This window comes from Lolium rigidum, chromosome 5 (genome assembly GCF_022539505.1).
Source record: "Lolium rigidum isolate FL_2022 chromosome 5, APGP_CSIRO_Lrig_0.1, whole genome shotgun sequence".
NCBI lineage: Eukaryota > Viridiplantae > Streptophyta > Magnoliopsida > Poales > Poaceae > Lolium > Lolium rigidum.
The window spans coordinates 45,846,841-45,861,667 of record NC_061512.1 but is presented as its reverse complement, the minus strand read 5'-3'; the positions used below and the strand labels follow the sequence as shown (position 1 = coordinate 45,861,667).

Sequence of the window (14,827 nt, the reverse complement as noted above, 5' to 3'; positions counted from 1 at the left end):
TTCTTTTTCTTTTTGAACAGAGTATACTATTGATTTGGCAACATTTCACAGAGAGCAGCGAAAGCAAGTGACCACTCAGATTGTACAACATAGCTCTAAGGACATGATCCTTGAGCTAGATTCTCAGGGATACATCTAAAGTTTGAAGATCTACCCTGTAAGTTAAGAGCCAACCTAGACTGATGGTGTGCTATCATGTTCAGACTTTTAGCTACGTGAATTTTTTTGGTAGCTTCAAACTGGTTGCTCTGGATGATCCTTGAAAGTTGAGGCCAGATCTCCCAATGCTCTGGTTTGTTAATTATGTGTGAAGCTGCCGCTGCTTGCACGAAGTAGCATTTTCAGAGAGAAAGTAGGGCTGCTGGAGATGTAGTATTTCTGAGATTGCTATTGCTAGCTGGAAAACAAAGGCTTCAGCCTGATAGCAGATGTAGCTGGTCATGAGATGGCTGCGAAATGGATTTTCCTAGCAGTGAATGGTGGAATGGTAACTCCAATACCCGTCTGGGCATCCTGGTGGTTAGCTTGTTTCTTCCAAACCGCATCAAAGACGATACGGATTCCATCAAGATCTGTGATAGTGCTTCCTGGAAAACGGTGGTCAGAAGTCAGATGCGGAAGCCTAGAAGAAAGATACTGGAACGCATAGGAGTGATCCTGAGCGTCTTCCATCTTGGATTCCTGTAAAATTGTTTCATGCCACACTTGAGGACTCTGAGGTTGCCTGCTGAATCTAGCTTCGTTCCTGGCTTTCCAGACACCAAAGAAAAAGTACTACAAACATTACATAGAGAATGATTTGGGTGTCTAGAAGAAAGGATGGCCTGTATTAGTTTCAGGAACTGGTGAGTGAGCTGTAACATAGATTTCAGACCGGATGAACCAAGGTTTGCAGACCAAGCTGCTTTTGCAAAGGGAAAAGGAGGGCTATCTTTCTACTCACTTTGCTTATGCAGTTGGAGAGGAAGTGCAAAACCATAATATCATAGCATGCATGTCTTACTGAAGAATGGTGATGATGAATAATTTCCTCCTGCCATGATCTCCTGGCCTATGTAGAGTTCGTACAGGAATACACATATATATTGTGGAGTAAAGACCGAGATCTTTATTGAATCATATAATGTTTACATCGGCATCAAGAAGATGCGTGAAAAATAGAAGGGCCCAGGGGTAATCATAACGATTTACTACATTAGTTACCCCTTGCACTGTTGCACATATTGCAAACTATACACTTCCAATCATATCTATTTACTATTTACATTCCTCCAATGAGGCACATATATGATGATGATGATATTTCTACATTTTACAATTTACACAGCTTAAAAATTTGTTGAATCCTTCAAACCTCATGCCTGCCATGCCGCGCAGGGTGCAGCAGCAACAGGGAACACCTCCAGCCAGGGTGCTCAAGGGTTTTGTGAAATGGACTCGGGAGCATATGATCTCTTAACTCTCAAGGATGATCTTATCTAGCTAGGCCACAAACCCTGAAGAAGACGAAGCATATATCTCATCTGCCTGAGCTGTGGGGACGTACACAACATCGGTCAATGAGCTGTGGGTCCGTCCATAGAAAATGTAGACAAAGACCCCCATCACCAGCCATACACCGACTCGCATCCATGTGCCAGCCCTGAAGAACACAAAGGTAAGACAAGGTTCAGACATGTTTATAGTAGGTATATACATCCATTCTGGGCATTTTATCGACAAGCAAACTTAAAGGTAAGATCGTTGTGTCGGATACTCACCCCAGATTTATCAGCAAGTACGTGTTTATGAGAATGCACATCACTGGCAGCATTGGAACAAATGGGCAGATGAATCCTGCAGAGGGAGCAGCAGAAATAGGTTTTAATATGAAGTTATCAGAAGTTATCAGTAGTCTAGTACAGAGAGATGCATAAAATTTCTGTGATGCTAGTACCCCCAGAATGACCAAATGAGTGCCTCCCGTCATCTTGGTCAATCCAGCAGAGCATGCCAAGACCAGCTAGGAGGAGCAGGCCGCCAAAGATGCAGAGGAAGCACATCGCCAGGCTGACGTGACATGGGAGATATGCATGTTAGACTGGCCATTATTTTTCTTACAGAGAAAGTTCATTATGGGAGCGAGTGTGTACTCCTGCAGAACAAGATATGCACTTTCTGTACTTACAAGGGCAGGAATGTGACAGAAGCGGAAGATGTCAGGATTAGAACCCCTGCACATACAGATGCTATGCTGCAAGCAGCTGTTTTGCGTCGCTTTACCTCATCCAATTTGCCTGATGAATTTATAGAGAATCTGATTAGCTAGATAAATCAAATGTACCTACTTCAGAATTAGATTTGCAGAATTGACCAAGTCAAAGGGCAATTCCCCAGACATACTTGCATATAGCTGCTTCTCAATAAGAGGGTCACTGATTGATTCTACTACAATCACATCCTTTATCTCAGATGTCCCCTGTTCTCGATTCTCATCTCTCGCCTTTTCCTCATCACATTCTTGGCTCAAACGGAATGATGCTTGCAGAGATGATGGCAGGGGAACCTCATCTGGAGGAACATATCTGAGGATCAAGATGGAGACAGCGACTATGGTGAACGCGAGGAGCGTGCCTACACTGACCTGCAACAAAAGGAACGCTTTTAGCTATATTATGCGTAACATTCTTGGTGCTTAATGCGTTCTCTGGAGAGAAGGCTCCTTTATGAAATAGCATCTTGAGCCAAAGTCCATCATCAATTGTTTTCAAATGTGACAACTATCCAGTGGTTCCTAGATCCTTACCATTCCGGCCAGTTGTGAAACATCCATGAAGAAAGACAGAGAGGCCGCACAGATGCCAGTTATGATTGTGCTCTTGACAGGAACTTGAGTCTTCTCGCTAACATCAGCAAAGAAGGGTGGCAACAACCCATCTCTCGCCATTGCCATCAATATTCTTGGCTGTGAGAAAATAACAAACCATAAGTTCAAATATGTATCTCATTTGTAAGATTATAGTTGCAGTGATTAGCTAAGAGAGCAAACTGATCAGAATTTCAACTCCTATATCCCGATCATACAAGAAGTATAGGAGGACAGACAGTTCTATCTTGAGCTAAACAATTAATGGTCAGAGAGCTTCAGAGATAACAATGTTCGTCTGTGTAATGTCAATCATGCCAAGAGTGCTATATTGGCTATGCCCATTTCCAAATTTCCATGCAGTGTAATCACAGAAGCTTTAAGTCACATATGGATTAAGATATTTAGGTATACCTGTGGCAGAATTGATCCCATCAAGGTTGAGCAGAGAGCAAGGACAGCACCAGATGTTACAAGGTACCTAAAACAAGATAGCGCCGAAAAAGCCTCAGCAGGAAGCTCGCTAAGTAATGTATGGTGAAGCTGAAGCGATGTCTAAAGGAGTCCTTACACTGCCCACTGCATCCCATGTCTTGCGAAGGCTGAAGAAATAGGGGTATCTGGGTCCATAGCAAAGTATGGTACCAGACCAACAATAACAACTGAAACTAACATGTACAAGGTACAGCAGATTGACAACGCTGTTCCTATTCCCAATGGCAGATCTCGTTGCGGATTCTTCACCTGTTGCGAGTGTAGATGAAAGGATTATCAATAATGCAAACTGATCCAGCAGACGTAAGAGGCGCCAAATAAATTTTGTGCAATAGGGCCTTTCGTTACCTCCTCAGCAGTGCTAGCTACCGAATCAAAGCCTATGTAGGCAAAGAAAACAGTAGCTGAGCCTGAAAGCATTCCATTCACTCCATATGGCAAAAATCTAGGGGGAAAAAGTGGTTAGCACACTATTTTCCAAATAGAGAAAACAAAGTATCAAAGTAAGTTTTGCATTACCCGCCTGACACCTTATAGCCGACCCATCCTGTTTGGAAGCCGATGTAACTACCGGCTATAATAACAAATAGCATCACACAGCAATTCAGGATCGTCACAATTCCTTGTACGTATGTACTCTGTTACCAAAAAAATGGAAGGGTGAATATCACACACTATACTTCACGAAAAAGGAATGCGAAAGGTGTTTCTGAACTGTATAAGTCAGCAACCTCTTTTATTCCGACACATAACAGGCCAGTGACAAGGAGAACCAAGGCAGCAGCGCAAGGATCAACAACAACATCTAACCATGGGAGCTCATGGCGTGCTAGAATCCATGGCAGACTATTTGGTCCTCCGAAAAATAACGCCTGAACACATAGACATAGTGTGTTAGGAGAGATGGAAGATTGAGAGACATGCTGCAGAAACAAGGGTAAACCCCACTCACTAAATTGGGAGATATGCCACGGGCAACAGCTGATCCTCCAATTGTATATTCCAATATCAAAGCCCAGCCGATCAACCATGCAACTCTACATAAACAAAAATACCAAACAATGTGAGAACATCCATCCGATCAATGGATAAAACTTCATGAACAATGTTGGTATTAGTAAATTACCCTTCACCAACGCAGATGTATGAATAGTGGTAGGCGCTTCCTGCAGAGGGGCACCGACTAGCAAGCTCCGCGTAACAGAAAGCTGAGAGAGCGGCTGCTATTCCGGCAATCAGAAATGAGAGCGTCAATGCTGGGCCAGAGTGCTCCCGTGCAACCGTCCCAACAAGAACGTACACTCCGGCTCCAACCGTCGAACCAACACCTGATAGATAACACAAAATGTTCCATGAGCACTACGCTCATATGGTATGACAGTGCAGCACGTTAGCTCTGCAACGTGTTAAGAAACATTCTGCACTCTAGAAGCATGCAACGACTTCTACTACCTGTGTCCATAAATAGATGTCTTAGATTTTTCTAAATCTGGATGTATCTAGACACTATTTATGGACAGAGGGAGTACATCATAACATCAGCATATAGTCTGGTCAGAACAATCAGTCCATTTACATCATCATCAAGGTAGCATGACTTAGAAATTGAATCCTAACGGGGCATGGGCAAACCACCCACCCAAGTACCCTACTGAAAATGACATAGCATCAACCAAGCAAGCACAGGAGTAGTAGACACGGCAGAAGCCTGAACTTCTCTGATCAGTATCCAAATGAATGATACTATCCGCATCTTCATTGCCCAATCGAAGCATTCCTATTTACGTAAAAAAACATTCCTACTGAGATCTCAGACTGCGTAATTAAAGCTAGGCAAAATTCACTAACGGAAGCTTGTGCGATCAGTAGCAACGAAATTTATTGCAACTGTAGATTGTCTTGAGCATATACCTAAACAGGATTTTGGATTTACCGACAGATCGAAAGGTGAAACTTTGCAGAAAATCACACCACAAAACTAGCGATCCACCAAACCGAAATCACAGACCAACAAAGCAAATGGTGATTTTCACTGTTACGAGCTCGAAGATCCAATTTTTTTTTTTTGCGCCGCACAAAAGCTTCAGACATGAAATTAACCGAGAAGGCAGCGCTTTTCCGACGTAATCCAATCCTCATACTAAAGATCATCAAAAGCTCAGGAAAGGAAAGGAAGAAAGAAAGAAAGAAACTGGTGAACTCTGTACCGATAGCGATGAGCTGCGTGACGGATAGCTCTTTGGCGAGCTGCTGTCCGCCCGCGGCGCGTGCCCGGTCGGAGTCCACCTGCTTCCGCCGCGTGAGCGCCCGGATCCCGCCGCTGCCGCCGCCCGCCGCCGCCTCGAACCCCATCGCCGGCACGCCAAGGAAAGAACTTCCCTCTGCTGCTCCCGCGATTTGGCGGGAGCAGGCGGCGAGAGGTGGAGGGGATCGCGCGCTGCTGGCTGGCGTGTGCCGCCGCCTGCCGCTGTTTCTTTGCTTGAGCCGCGGGGATTCTTCTCGGGAGACGACGAGGAGGAGTGTGTTTATGGGGCAGACGCGAGCAGAGTAGGTTTGTCTTTTGGTTTTATCGGCAGGCGTGCCGCAGTCTGTCCGAATCATCCAAAAGATAACATTCTACTCTACGAATTGTGTACCGTATGTATACCTATGCTGCTCGTATAAAATTGAGACGTTTCGTGTGAATTTTGGTACAGATGGAAGAATAACTATGGAGGAATCGATCAGTCAACAAAGTTTGCTGAGTTTAATACGCTAACGGGAGTATAACTCGAGAATAGCCGGAGAGTTGAACAGTCGTAAACCACACGCGGAATGGCAAATCTGCATACGAGTCGCTCACACGATAAAACCCACGTGGTTTAATAGTAGGGTGTAATCGGATCTCAGATTATGCTTGTATCATATATTTTTTTCCGGTTTGAATAATTAGAGCGGATAGATGGTTATATGTTAGAAACTATCTCACTCAGATCTGTATGGCAACCACAATTGTATCTGGATTACAATTTGGAGAATAGGAATTCGAATCCGAGAAGGAGGAAGGAGAGAGAGAGGCCAGCCAGGCCAGGCCGAAGCCAATTACAAATTCGCCAACGATCCCCGGGGCTCTATCTCTGTATCTTATACCCTGGGCCTACACGAATACAACTCAGCGGAGAACGTAGTCACGTGCCGGGTAGCGCTTGCTTTCCTTGCGTTGCCTTCTCTCTCGCTGTGCTTCTGCTTCTAGGCGACCATCATCAGTAGGCTCGTTAACATTATAGTTCTTGCAAAACTAACGAGAGATTTAAACTTTCAATTCTATGTAGTTAAGAAAAAAAAAGATATAATACGCTAAAACTCAAGCATCGATAGAAATTTAGAGCTAAAAACGCTCGCCAAATAAATTTAACAACTCAATAGCTACTTACCTTGCAAAATTGGCATTGGCTTTTGACTTAAAAGTCAGATTACTCGGTTTAAAATTTTCGAATCATCCTAAATTTCAGATAACCCATATCCGCATGTTATTGGCTATATACCATATCCTATACCATATCGGGAGCATCACTTCGAAATCAGATATCCTTATCCGCCGAATTTTGTAAATTCGGATATGAATACATTAAAATGGATTGAGCACTGATTTCGGTGTGAAAATTATCGTATTCATTTACGACCCTATTTAATAATATTCTCTCTGATTTATAATAAGTGTTGTGGTTTTAATTCACCTATAAAGTAGTATTATGTATCGGAGGGAGTACTTTTAGTTTCATTTATTGCATGATAGCTATGGAACTTTATAAAAAAATCTTTCACAAAAACAAACAAATAGAGCATTTGGAGGGAGCGGAGTTTTGGCTCCAGCGATTAGCGCAAATTCATGAAAAATGCTTCAAATGTCTAAATTCGTTTGGAAACATACGACATGGTTTGCTGAGAATTTGGAGTCCCACGATGAATAAACATGCTTGCTATGCTAGTTTTTTTTTGATGATTCATTGCGTATATGATCCACCACACTTATTAACCAAATGTTTGAAAGTGAGGGTATGTGGTGGTAGATTATTAGACACAATAAGCAGTCCCCGCCAACAATCAAGGTATGCACAAGTTGGTTATTAAGAGCAAGAACAATAGTGGAGTCAATCGTTGGCTATAACACATTGCCATGTCACATATAGCCAATCTTATAGCAAACATGTACAATAGTGAGCTACATAAAAGTACTACTTTAGTGGTACATGGCCCACCATTCACTCTCACAACATGCCTAGGAGCACGTGCTAGAGCTAGCTCTTGCATGAGAGCCCACTCCCTTTCTCTCTCCTCTTCTCTCTCATCCAACTCAGCCAAAATATAATATTTAATTTCTTAGAGCCAGCTGACTAGTCTTTATTGTACATGCTCTAAGAGCAATTCCAATAGTGCAGCCGGGTGCTGGCTATAAGGCCAGCTATAGTCAGCTTATAGCTAACTTGTACAGTAGTTGGCTTTAAGGATTGATAACTTTATGTGTAAAAGGCCCACCACACATACTCACAAAGTCTTTAGGAGACGCGTCAAGAGCTGGCTCTTGCATGAGAGCCCATCTGTCTTCTCTCTTCACTTCTCTCTCATCCACCTAAGCAAAACAACACTATTTTAGTTCTTATAGCCTGCTGAGTCAGCTTTATTGTACTTGCTCTAAGCAAAGCAAGAAGTAAGTACACTACTACTGCTGGAGTATATGCATGATTCACCTGTGCCCTATGGTTCACCGCCCATGTTAATTCGTACGGAGTACTACTATAGTTAAAAGAGCGGGTGGTGGTGCCAGAGTATGCCATCAAGTAGTACTCGTACTATTTTGATTCTAGTTTGTTTCGAGTCAACGGCACCGATAATACTAGTGTACATGGAATATACAGTACGTACAGAGATGCAGGTAAGTAGGGTGGTTGCGATGCCGTGTTGGTATCTTCTTTCAGCGGAGATCCATCCAATGTACCGACCAATCAAACCCGTGCTGCAGCTGTTTCCCGGTATGGCAGAAGATTCGGATATTTTGTTTATTGAGCCAGTGGGTGATCTCGCCCATGCAAGGTGTTCATAAACAAATACATGCACCAAATGTACATACTCCCTCCATCCACAAATAAGTGCACATCTAGACTTCTAAGAAATCCGCAAATAAGTGTACATCTAGAATTTTTGGTATATATTTTTAGTTTAGATCCCTAGTGCATGTCTTGATTTCAGCCCCCATTAATTATTTTTGGTTTCTCAATGTTGTTTTATTGGTTACTAGCATGCACAACATTTATTAGCACCTAAATCAAAGCATCTTTTTAATTAATGAGCAGATTGATTGAAGGAATGAAGAATTTTTTTACAAAAAACTTAAGGTCTCTTGGAAACCGCGCGCGTCCACTTATTTGTGGACGGAGGGAGTACGTGTCATCTGTGCACCCTCAAGTTTGGACATGTTCGTTTGATTTTGGTACTGCCTCATAAAAGTATATCCTAAATTTATCTAAATCCAGATGTATCTACACTTTTTTAGTATATGGGTATTAAATTTAGATAAATCTCCAACATTTATTTATAGACGAACGGACTAGTAAAGTTTGATAATGAGAAAAATAAACAGGTTGTGTGACTAATACTGAAGTCCTTGATCTGTTTATCCTTTTTTTACCACAAGCTTCACATCAAGAGAATTCGAAGTTTCGAACATACATACATCCACTCCCCGTGCCAAGTGAGATCTTGTTTACTGTTTTTCTAATGGCTTTGCACAGACATCTACGTCGAACAAGGGGAACAATAGTGGGAGGAATATTTATTTCCTTCTTGATTCTATGGACTTAATTTGACCTTGCACGGATTTTAAGACGAGCTGAGCTGAGCCTAGTGTAAGTCTCTTAAACTCAACTCGTTTGCAACTCCATCTGCATGGCTTATGCAAAAATAAGATCAACGGCGACTTGTATATTAAAAGGCAGGGCCGAGCCGGTAAAATCCAGGACCCTGTGCGAAACTCTAAAATAGGGCCCTATTTTATAAGAAAATTTGAAAATTTTAACAAATATAACGGATATATTCTAATATCTTATGCAACATTTGGAAATATTAAGGATCATGCCAGTTCCACTTCCGGTTACATAATGTTTATTTGAACAACATTATCCTTCTAGGGTTCTTCAAAATAAAAAAAATCATAGTTCATTTCATTTCTTTTCTCTTATGCGTTTAGCACCCGAACCGCGGCCCATTGATTCGCAAAACACTAAATCAAAAAAAACAAAGCAAGAGATTAGGCGCATGCTGCAACATTGATGATCAGCGATCAACACCGAACATACAAGAAGAGGATTGAGGAAAAATCGAATTACCTCATCTAGTCGTTAGAGGGAATAGGGATGCGTGACGGCTCGAGCTTTCCGTCACTGTCATCCGGCGTCGCGGTAGCGGGATTCGAAGACGTGGACTAGTCGAACAGACATTGCTCATCGCTGCTCAGCTCACTGCGGCTGCCTTTTCTTCGAAGGATCGGAACAGACAGATGAGGTGAGGACTGAGGAGGAGAACCGGAGAAGAGGCGAGTCCGCGTCGCTCCCGAGGCGTTAGGCGAGGACGGTTTGCTGGCGGCTGCCTCGTGAGTAGCTTCTCGTGATGTGTCGCTTCGTGCGCTTCGTCTCACGATCACACAGAGTTAGGAAGCCGTGCGCGTGCAGATTTCCAAGGCCCAGGTATTTCGTTTTCTATTTTTTTTCTATACAAATATATGGGTTTATATAGAAATTTGGGGCCCCCAAAACTATGGGGCCCTGTGCGAGCTGCACACTCAGCACATGTGGCCGCCCGGGCCTATTAAAAGGCAAGTGGTTGTAGCCTTTGTTCCTTTTTTGTAGGGTAAGTTTGATCATATTTTTGCCTGAGTTTCTGCATATGTGCATGTTAATTCGTTTCCACATAGTATTTTTTTTGTAAGACTCATAACTACCCAAGCTCTTGCCACAAGTCGTCCAATAGATGTAAAAGATTTATTTTGGGTTCATCTGTTCAGAGTGACCAAGCTTCATAGGAACTATGGATCGAAATTCAATAAAAAATATTTGGATTTCCCCTAAACCAAAAACGCTGCAAAATTCAATTAATGCACAAACAAGGTTCTCAATTTTCAGTGGACGTTGATGATTTTTCGGAGACATGGATTTGTTTTTTTTAAGTTGGAAGCGTACGTAGACTTGATAACTCCTGGTTTATTTTGTTTTGTTTTGTTTAGCTTTGCTTTGCGTGTCATGTTCTTTTACCTACTTTTGACATATAACTTGCAAAACATATTGCGATGTTTCTTTTGTAGAAATCAACTGTAGGCCCATGCATTGATTCGATAAAAATGTACCAGAAATGCATGTCCTGACCGATGGATTGGCTACATAAATATAAATTAACAAAATTTTCCGATGGGGATATATAAACAAATTAATCAGCATCTTTTTATATATAGCTTTTTTTAACAGGGGTCGGTCCCGAAGTGAGCTAATCTCACTGTTAAGTTATATCTTTGGTCATGCTTTTATCTGGAACAAGGTAATAATTTGTGGGTGGGATTTTTTCCTTCTTGATTATATGCCCTCTTTGATTTATGTAATGTCTGGTGCGCGTGATCATAAAGAAAAATATAATAATTGGATCCCACCGCAAGTTCAATTCGTATGGATGTGAGTACTGGTTTCCATTCATATTTCAGGCGGCGGCTGGGGGTCGGGGGTTGTCATTCTAAAAAAATGTGTATGATGTAGAATATAAGTATATGCATGATTTATTTTAAAAAAAGATCAACTCTGGTTTGTACATAGCAAAAGACAAGTGGGTGTAGTTGCAAAGTTCAACAAATAATTTGAATCCTTTTCTCTTCTCTTAAATACGCAGATCTTGGGTACTCCTAAACCCTACGGTGTCAAAGTGGGAGCATGGTGGGATTTCACTTGGAGTGTATTTTGCCTTTTCTAGTTCAAATTCTAGTGTCAAAATTTACACTATGAAAACCAAAATGCACTACAAGTAGGACTTAGGTGGCATCCCACTTGACACCCTACTAAACCTGTTAAGAAATCTTCCCCCAAAATCATACTTATAAGTTCTAGTTTTTTAGATAAATCATGCATGTACATATGGCCTTGATAAACTTGCATATTTTTTAAGAAAAATAATTGCACTGTTTCTTGCTCACTCTATCATTTTTGCACAAGTTACATACTTTTATATTTAATTTTCAAACTTGGTATGCACATACCTTGCATACATTCGCTACATCTAAATTTTATATTGTATATAACTAAATATTTCTTCGATTTTATTGTTCACCACGGGATGAAGAGTACCTAGGTTCTGAAAATTCTCGTCCTTTTTTCTAGTGCAAGTTTGTTCATACTTTTTCCTGATTTTCTGCATATGCGCATGTTAATTTTTTTCACATATACCTTTTCTTTATAATAGAAATTCTAAGAATCTCAAGTACCCGAAGTCTTAACACATGCATCAAATACATTCCCTCGATTCAATGGAAATGATTTAGTTTGGATTGAGCACAAAGTGACCAAGCATCTTAGGAACTAATGATCAAAAAGGTTGCAAAATTAAAGTATTACATAAACAAGGTTCTCAGTTTTCAGGGGACGTTTATGATTTTTTGGTGTCGTGGAGTTAAGATCTTCTCTTTTGGTTTGCTATGCTTTCTCTGTCATGTCCTTTTACCTATTTCTGGCTTATAATCTGCAAAATACACTGTGAAGCTTCTTTCATAGGCATAGGCCCATTAATTAGTTCAGAAGAAGAAAATGAAATCGGAAATGCGTGTCCTGAACTTCCATGGACCAGGTACAGAAATACAAATAAATTGATCAGGAACTTGCTGCAAGTAAGGATGCAGGTGGACAAGTCCACGGAAGAGCCCACTACAGCCGCGTGAGCCGCTAGTGCAGAACGCAGGACAAGCAGGAGCCTGCGGACGCACCTACGCGGACAAGTGCAGGTCTCGCGGGTTCCTGCGTCCGCGCTCGTTAGCTGCTGTGCGCTGCGTGCGCACGCGTTAGCTGATGTGGGCTGCGTTCGCGTGCGTTACCTGTTGGCATGTGCGTCCATGCTTGTGCGTTACCTGTTGGCATGTGCGTCCGTGCTTTTTTGATGCTATAATGTACTTGCAAGACTATCTTGCTACATTTTTTTTTGAACAGGATCTTGCTACATGACAGTAGTCTATTTGCAAGACTAGCTAGATTGACATATATTACAGAGCAAAATCAATAATCTCAAAACGACTAGATTGGAGAAGTCTGAAATAATCTGAAAATTTCCAAATTGGAGTGTCATTACATGCTGAAATAATTTAGCAATTATATTGAAACCGGGGACAAATTTAAAACTGCAAGATTGGAGTGTGATTAGTAATACTTTGTAATACACATACTTGTAAAACGTTAAACAAATGTTCCGACCAGGTGAAAACACTGTGAAAGACATCAATAACCCTATCTAAAACTGGAATCTCGCGTTCGCACCAGCGTCATCCCTCCGCCGTCCACCGGCCAGCTCCCACCGGAATCGATCCTCCTCCACCGGCCAGCTCCTCCTCCGCGCATGGCCGGTCCTGCTCGCTAATCGATCCACGTGTGTCGCTGGAATCCATTCACGCCGTGGGCGTCGCCTAGCTCGTCAATCGTTCCACGCACATCGCCAGAATCGATCCACGCCGCGTCCCCGGAATCATTACGCCTTGCAGTTTTGGAGTAGAATTGAAGAATATCAATCTTCAAGACTAGTGATTGCGGTCAAAGCTTGTAACCTGGTGCTGTAGTTACATGTGTCAATCAGAACATAGTCTATAATGAGATTGTACTTTTTGTAACTACGGAGCGTTCCATGGTCAGTAAAATTGAAGCTGCAAGAATAAACAAACATGAAGGTTTCTCAGACTCGTGGATTTGAAGGTCATACCAGATCCTCCATATTATGAATTATAAATATTGTCATGAAGGTCCTGATGCCCTAAATCTGCTACCTATAAGCATTGAAGTAATGTCCCTTGAAGTAATGTTTAAAGTCTAAATCATAGCCTACAGGTCAGATCAGGTTACTTACAAATGGCCTTAACAGTCCTAGACACAATCATGCTAGTGCCCATTACTCATTAGCATTACATCCAGGGAGAGAGATAAAACAAACAAATACTCAAACACAATGCACTTATGTAAACAATGGAACAACACAAGTCAAGCTCTGCATCTCCTGGAAAAGAACTTTGAGTTCATTATCAAGTCGCTAATTTCCAAGCAATCAGTACTTCTACAAATAAACGATTAAAATGGAATAGATTCAACAAAGTTGCTGACAGAGACAACCTTATTTGAGAGCAGATTTAGACTACTCGAGAGATCCAAGCAATCAGTTGACACTCAGGAGACCAAAAGGCTATGCAAAATTTTCAGGTTGCTTTTTCCAAAATTATCCTCTGGATTTGTCTCGAAACTTGCAGTATTTGTTTGCTACAGTATTACAGATGGGAAGGGACAACGCATGCAGAGTAGTTTTGAACATAGGAATAAAATGGGGAAATACTATCAGACAGGATTTTAACCCATTGTGGATGAAGCAACCCATCATCAACCATGAGTAAATATCCAGATAGCAGACTAACTTGCAGGAGTAGAAGTTCAGATTCTACTAGGAGATCAAACATGGAGAGAAACCTATCCAGGTAGTTCAGTTGTCCAAAACTGTAGTAGGAATGAACATGCAACCCACATGAGAGAAGACAAGCAATCAACAGGTTCGTGCTAACTGGTAATAATCCAGCCATTGATAGTACTCCATCACGCTGTAATCATTCCTATTCGACATGTTCATAGAGTAGTTGCCAACCTCGTCACAGTCCGCTGGGAACACAGCGCCGACGCCCGAGAAATCCAGGCCGCTCCCCACATCCACCACCTCGCCGTCGCCGCCGCATCCACCCAAGCCAAGGACGATGTTCTTGTCCTCCCCGCCGCTCACAGATCTTGGGGCGCCGCCAGCGCTTTAGGGAGACGCCAGTCGCCAGATATTGACTGAGGCGGCGCTGGGGATCCAGGTGGCGGCGTATGGCATGGAGTGTGAGGAGAAGGCGGCGGCGTGGGGGAGCGGGCAGGCAGCGCCGTGGGCGGAGCAGGTTGCTGCATCATGGCACATGGGTGGAGCGTAGGCGCCGGTGGCGCAGGTGGGGATCGACGGAGCAGGCAGAAGCCCTATCGTGTTTGATATGCGGTGCGGGCGGCGGGCCGAGAAGGCAAGGCAGGACTGGGCCACAAAGCCCACTTTAGAGTAGCAGGTTGTCCGCGACGCCACGAGGCGTTTCTTTGGTGGCGCGGCTTAGCGGGCCTGCGGAAACCTGCGGCCACCCTCATCCGGAGCTGCAAGTATATATAGTTTGTGCCACATTTATATTTGAGGGATCGGATCGGCCTGCGAGCTGTTGTG

At 42.6% G+C, this 14,827-nt stretch overlaps 1 protein-coding gene and 1 long non-coding RNA gene across 2 annotated transcripts; both read right to left on the bottom strand.

Moving 5' to 3' along the window:
* Positions 1 to 1,088: 1,088 nt before the first annotated feature.
* On the bottom strand, positions 1,089 to 5,707 carry LOC124651731 (cationic amino acid transporter 2, vacuolar-like). The gene is made up of 14 exons (XM_047190770.1): positions 5,548 to 5,707; positions 4,467 to 4,668; positions 4,293 to 4,377; positions 4,072 to 4,212; positions 3,860 to 3,978; positions 3,689 to 3,785; positions 3,417 to 3,589; positions 3,260 to 3,326; positions 2,786 to 2,944; positions 2,383 to 2,623; positions 2,168 to 2,276; positions 1,937 to 2,049; positions 1,761 to 1,836; positions 1,089 to 1,642 (listed from the first exon to the last, which is right to left on the bottom strand). The coding sequence occupies exons 1-14, from the start codon at positions 5,690 to 5,692 to the stop codon at positions 1,483 to 1,485; spliced, it is 1,887 nt and encodes a 628-aa protein (XP_047046726.1). The 5' UTR covers positions 5,693 to 5,707; the 3' UTR covers positions 1,089 to 1,482.
* A 6,931-nt stretch (positions 5,708 to 12,638) lies between these two features.
* On the bottom strand, positions 12,639 to 14,549 carry LOC124654682. The gene is made up of 2 exons (XR_006988419.1): positions 14,234 to 14,549; positions 12,639 to 13,253 (listed from the first exon to the last, which is right to left on the bottom strand). It is a non-coding gene; the product is annotated as an uncharacterized LOC124654682 (long non-coding RNA).
* Between the last annotated feature and the right edge of the window lie 278 nt (positions 14,550 to 14,827).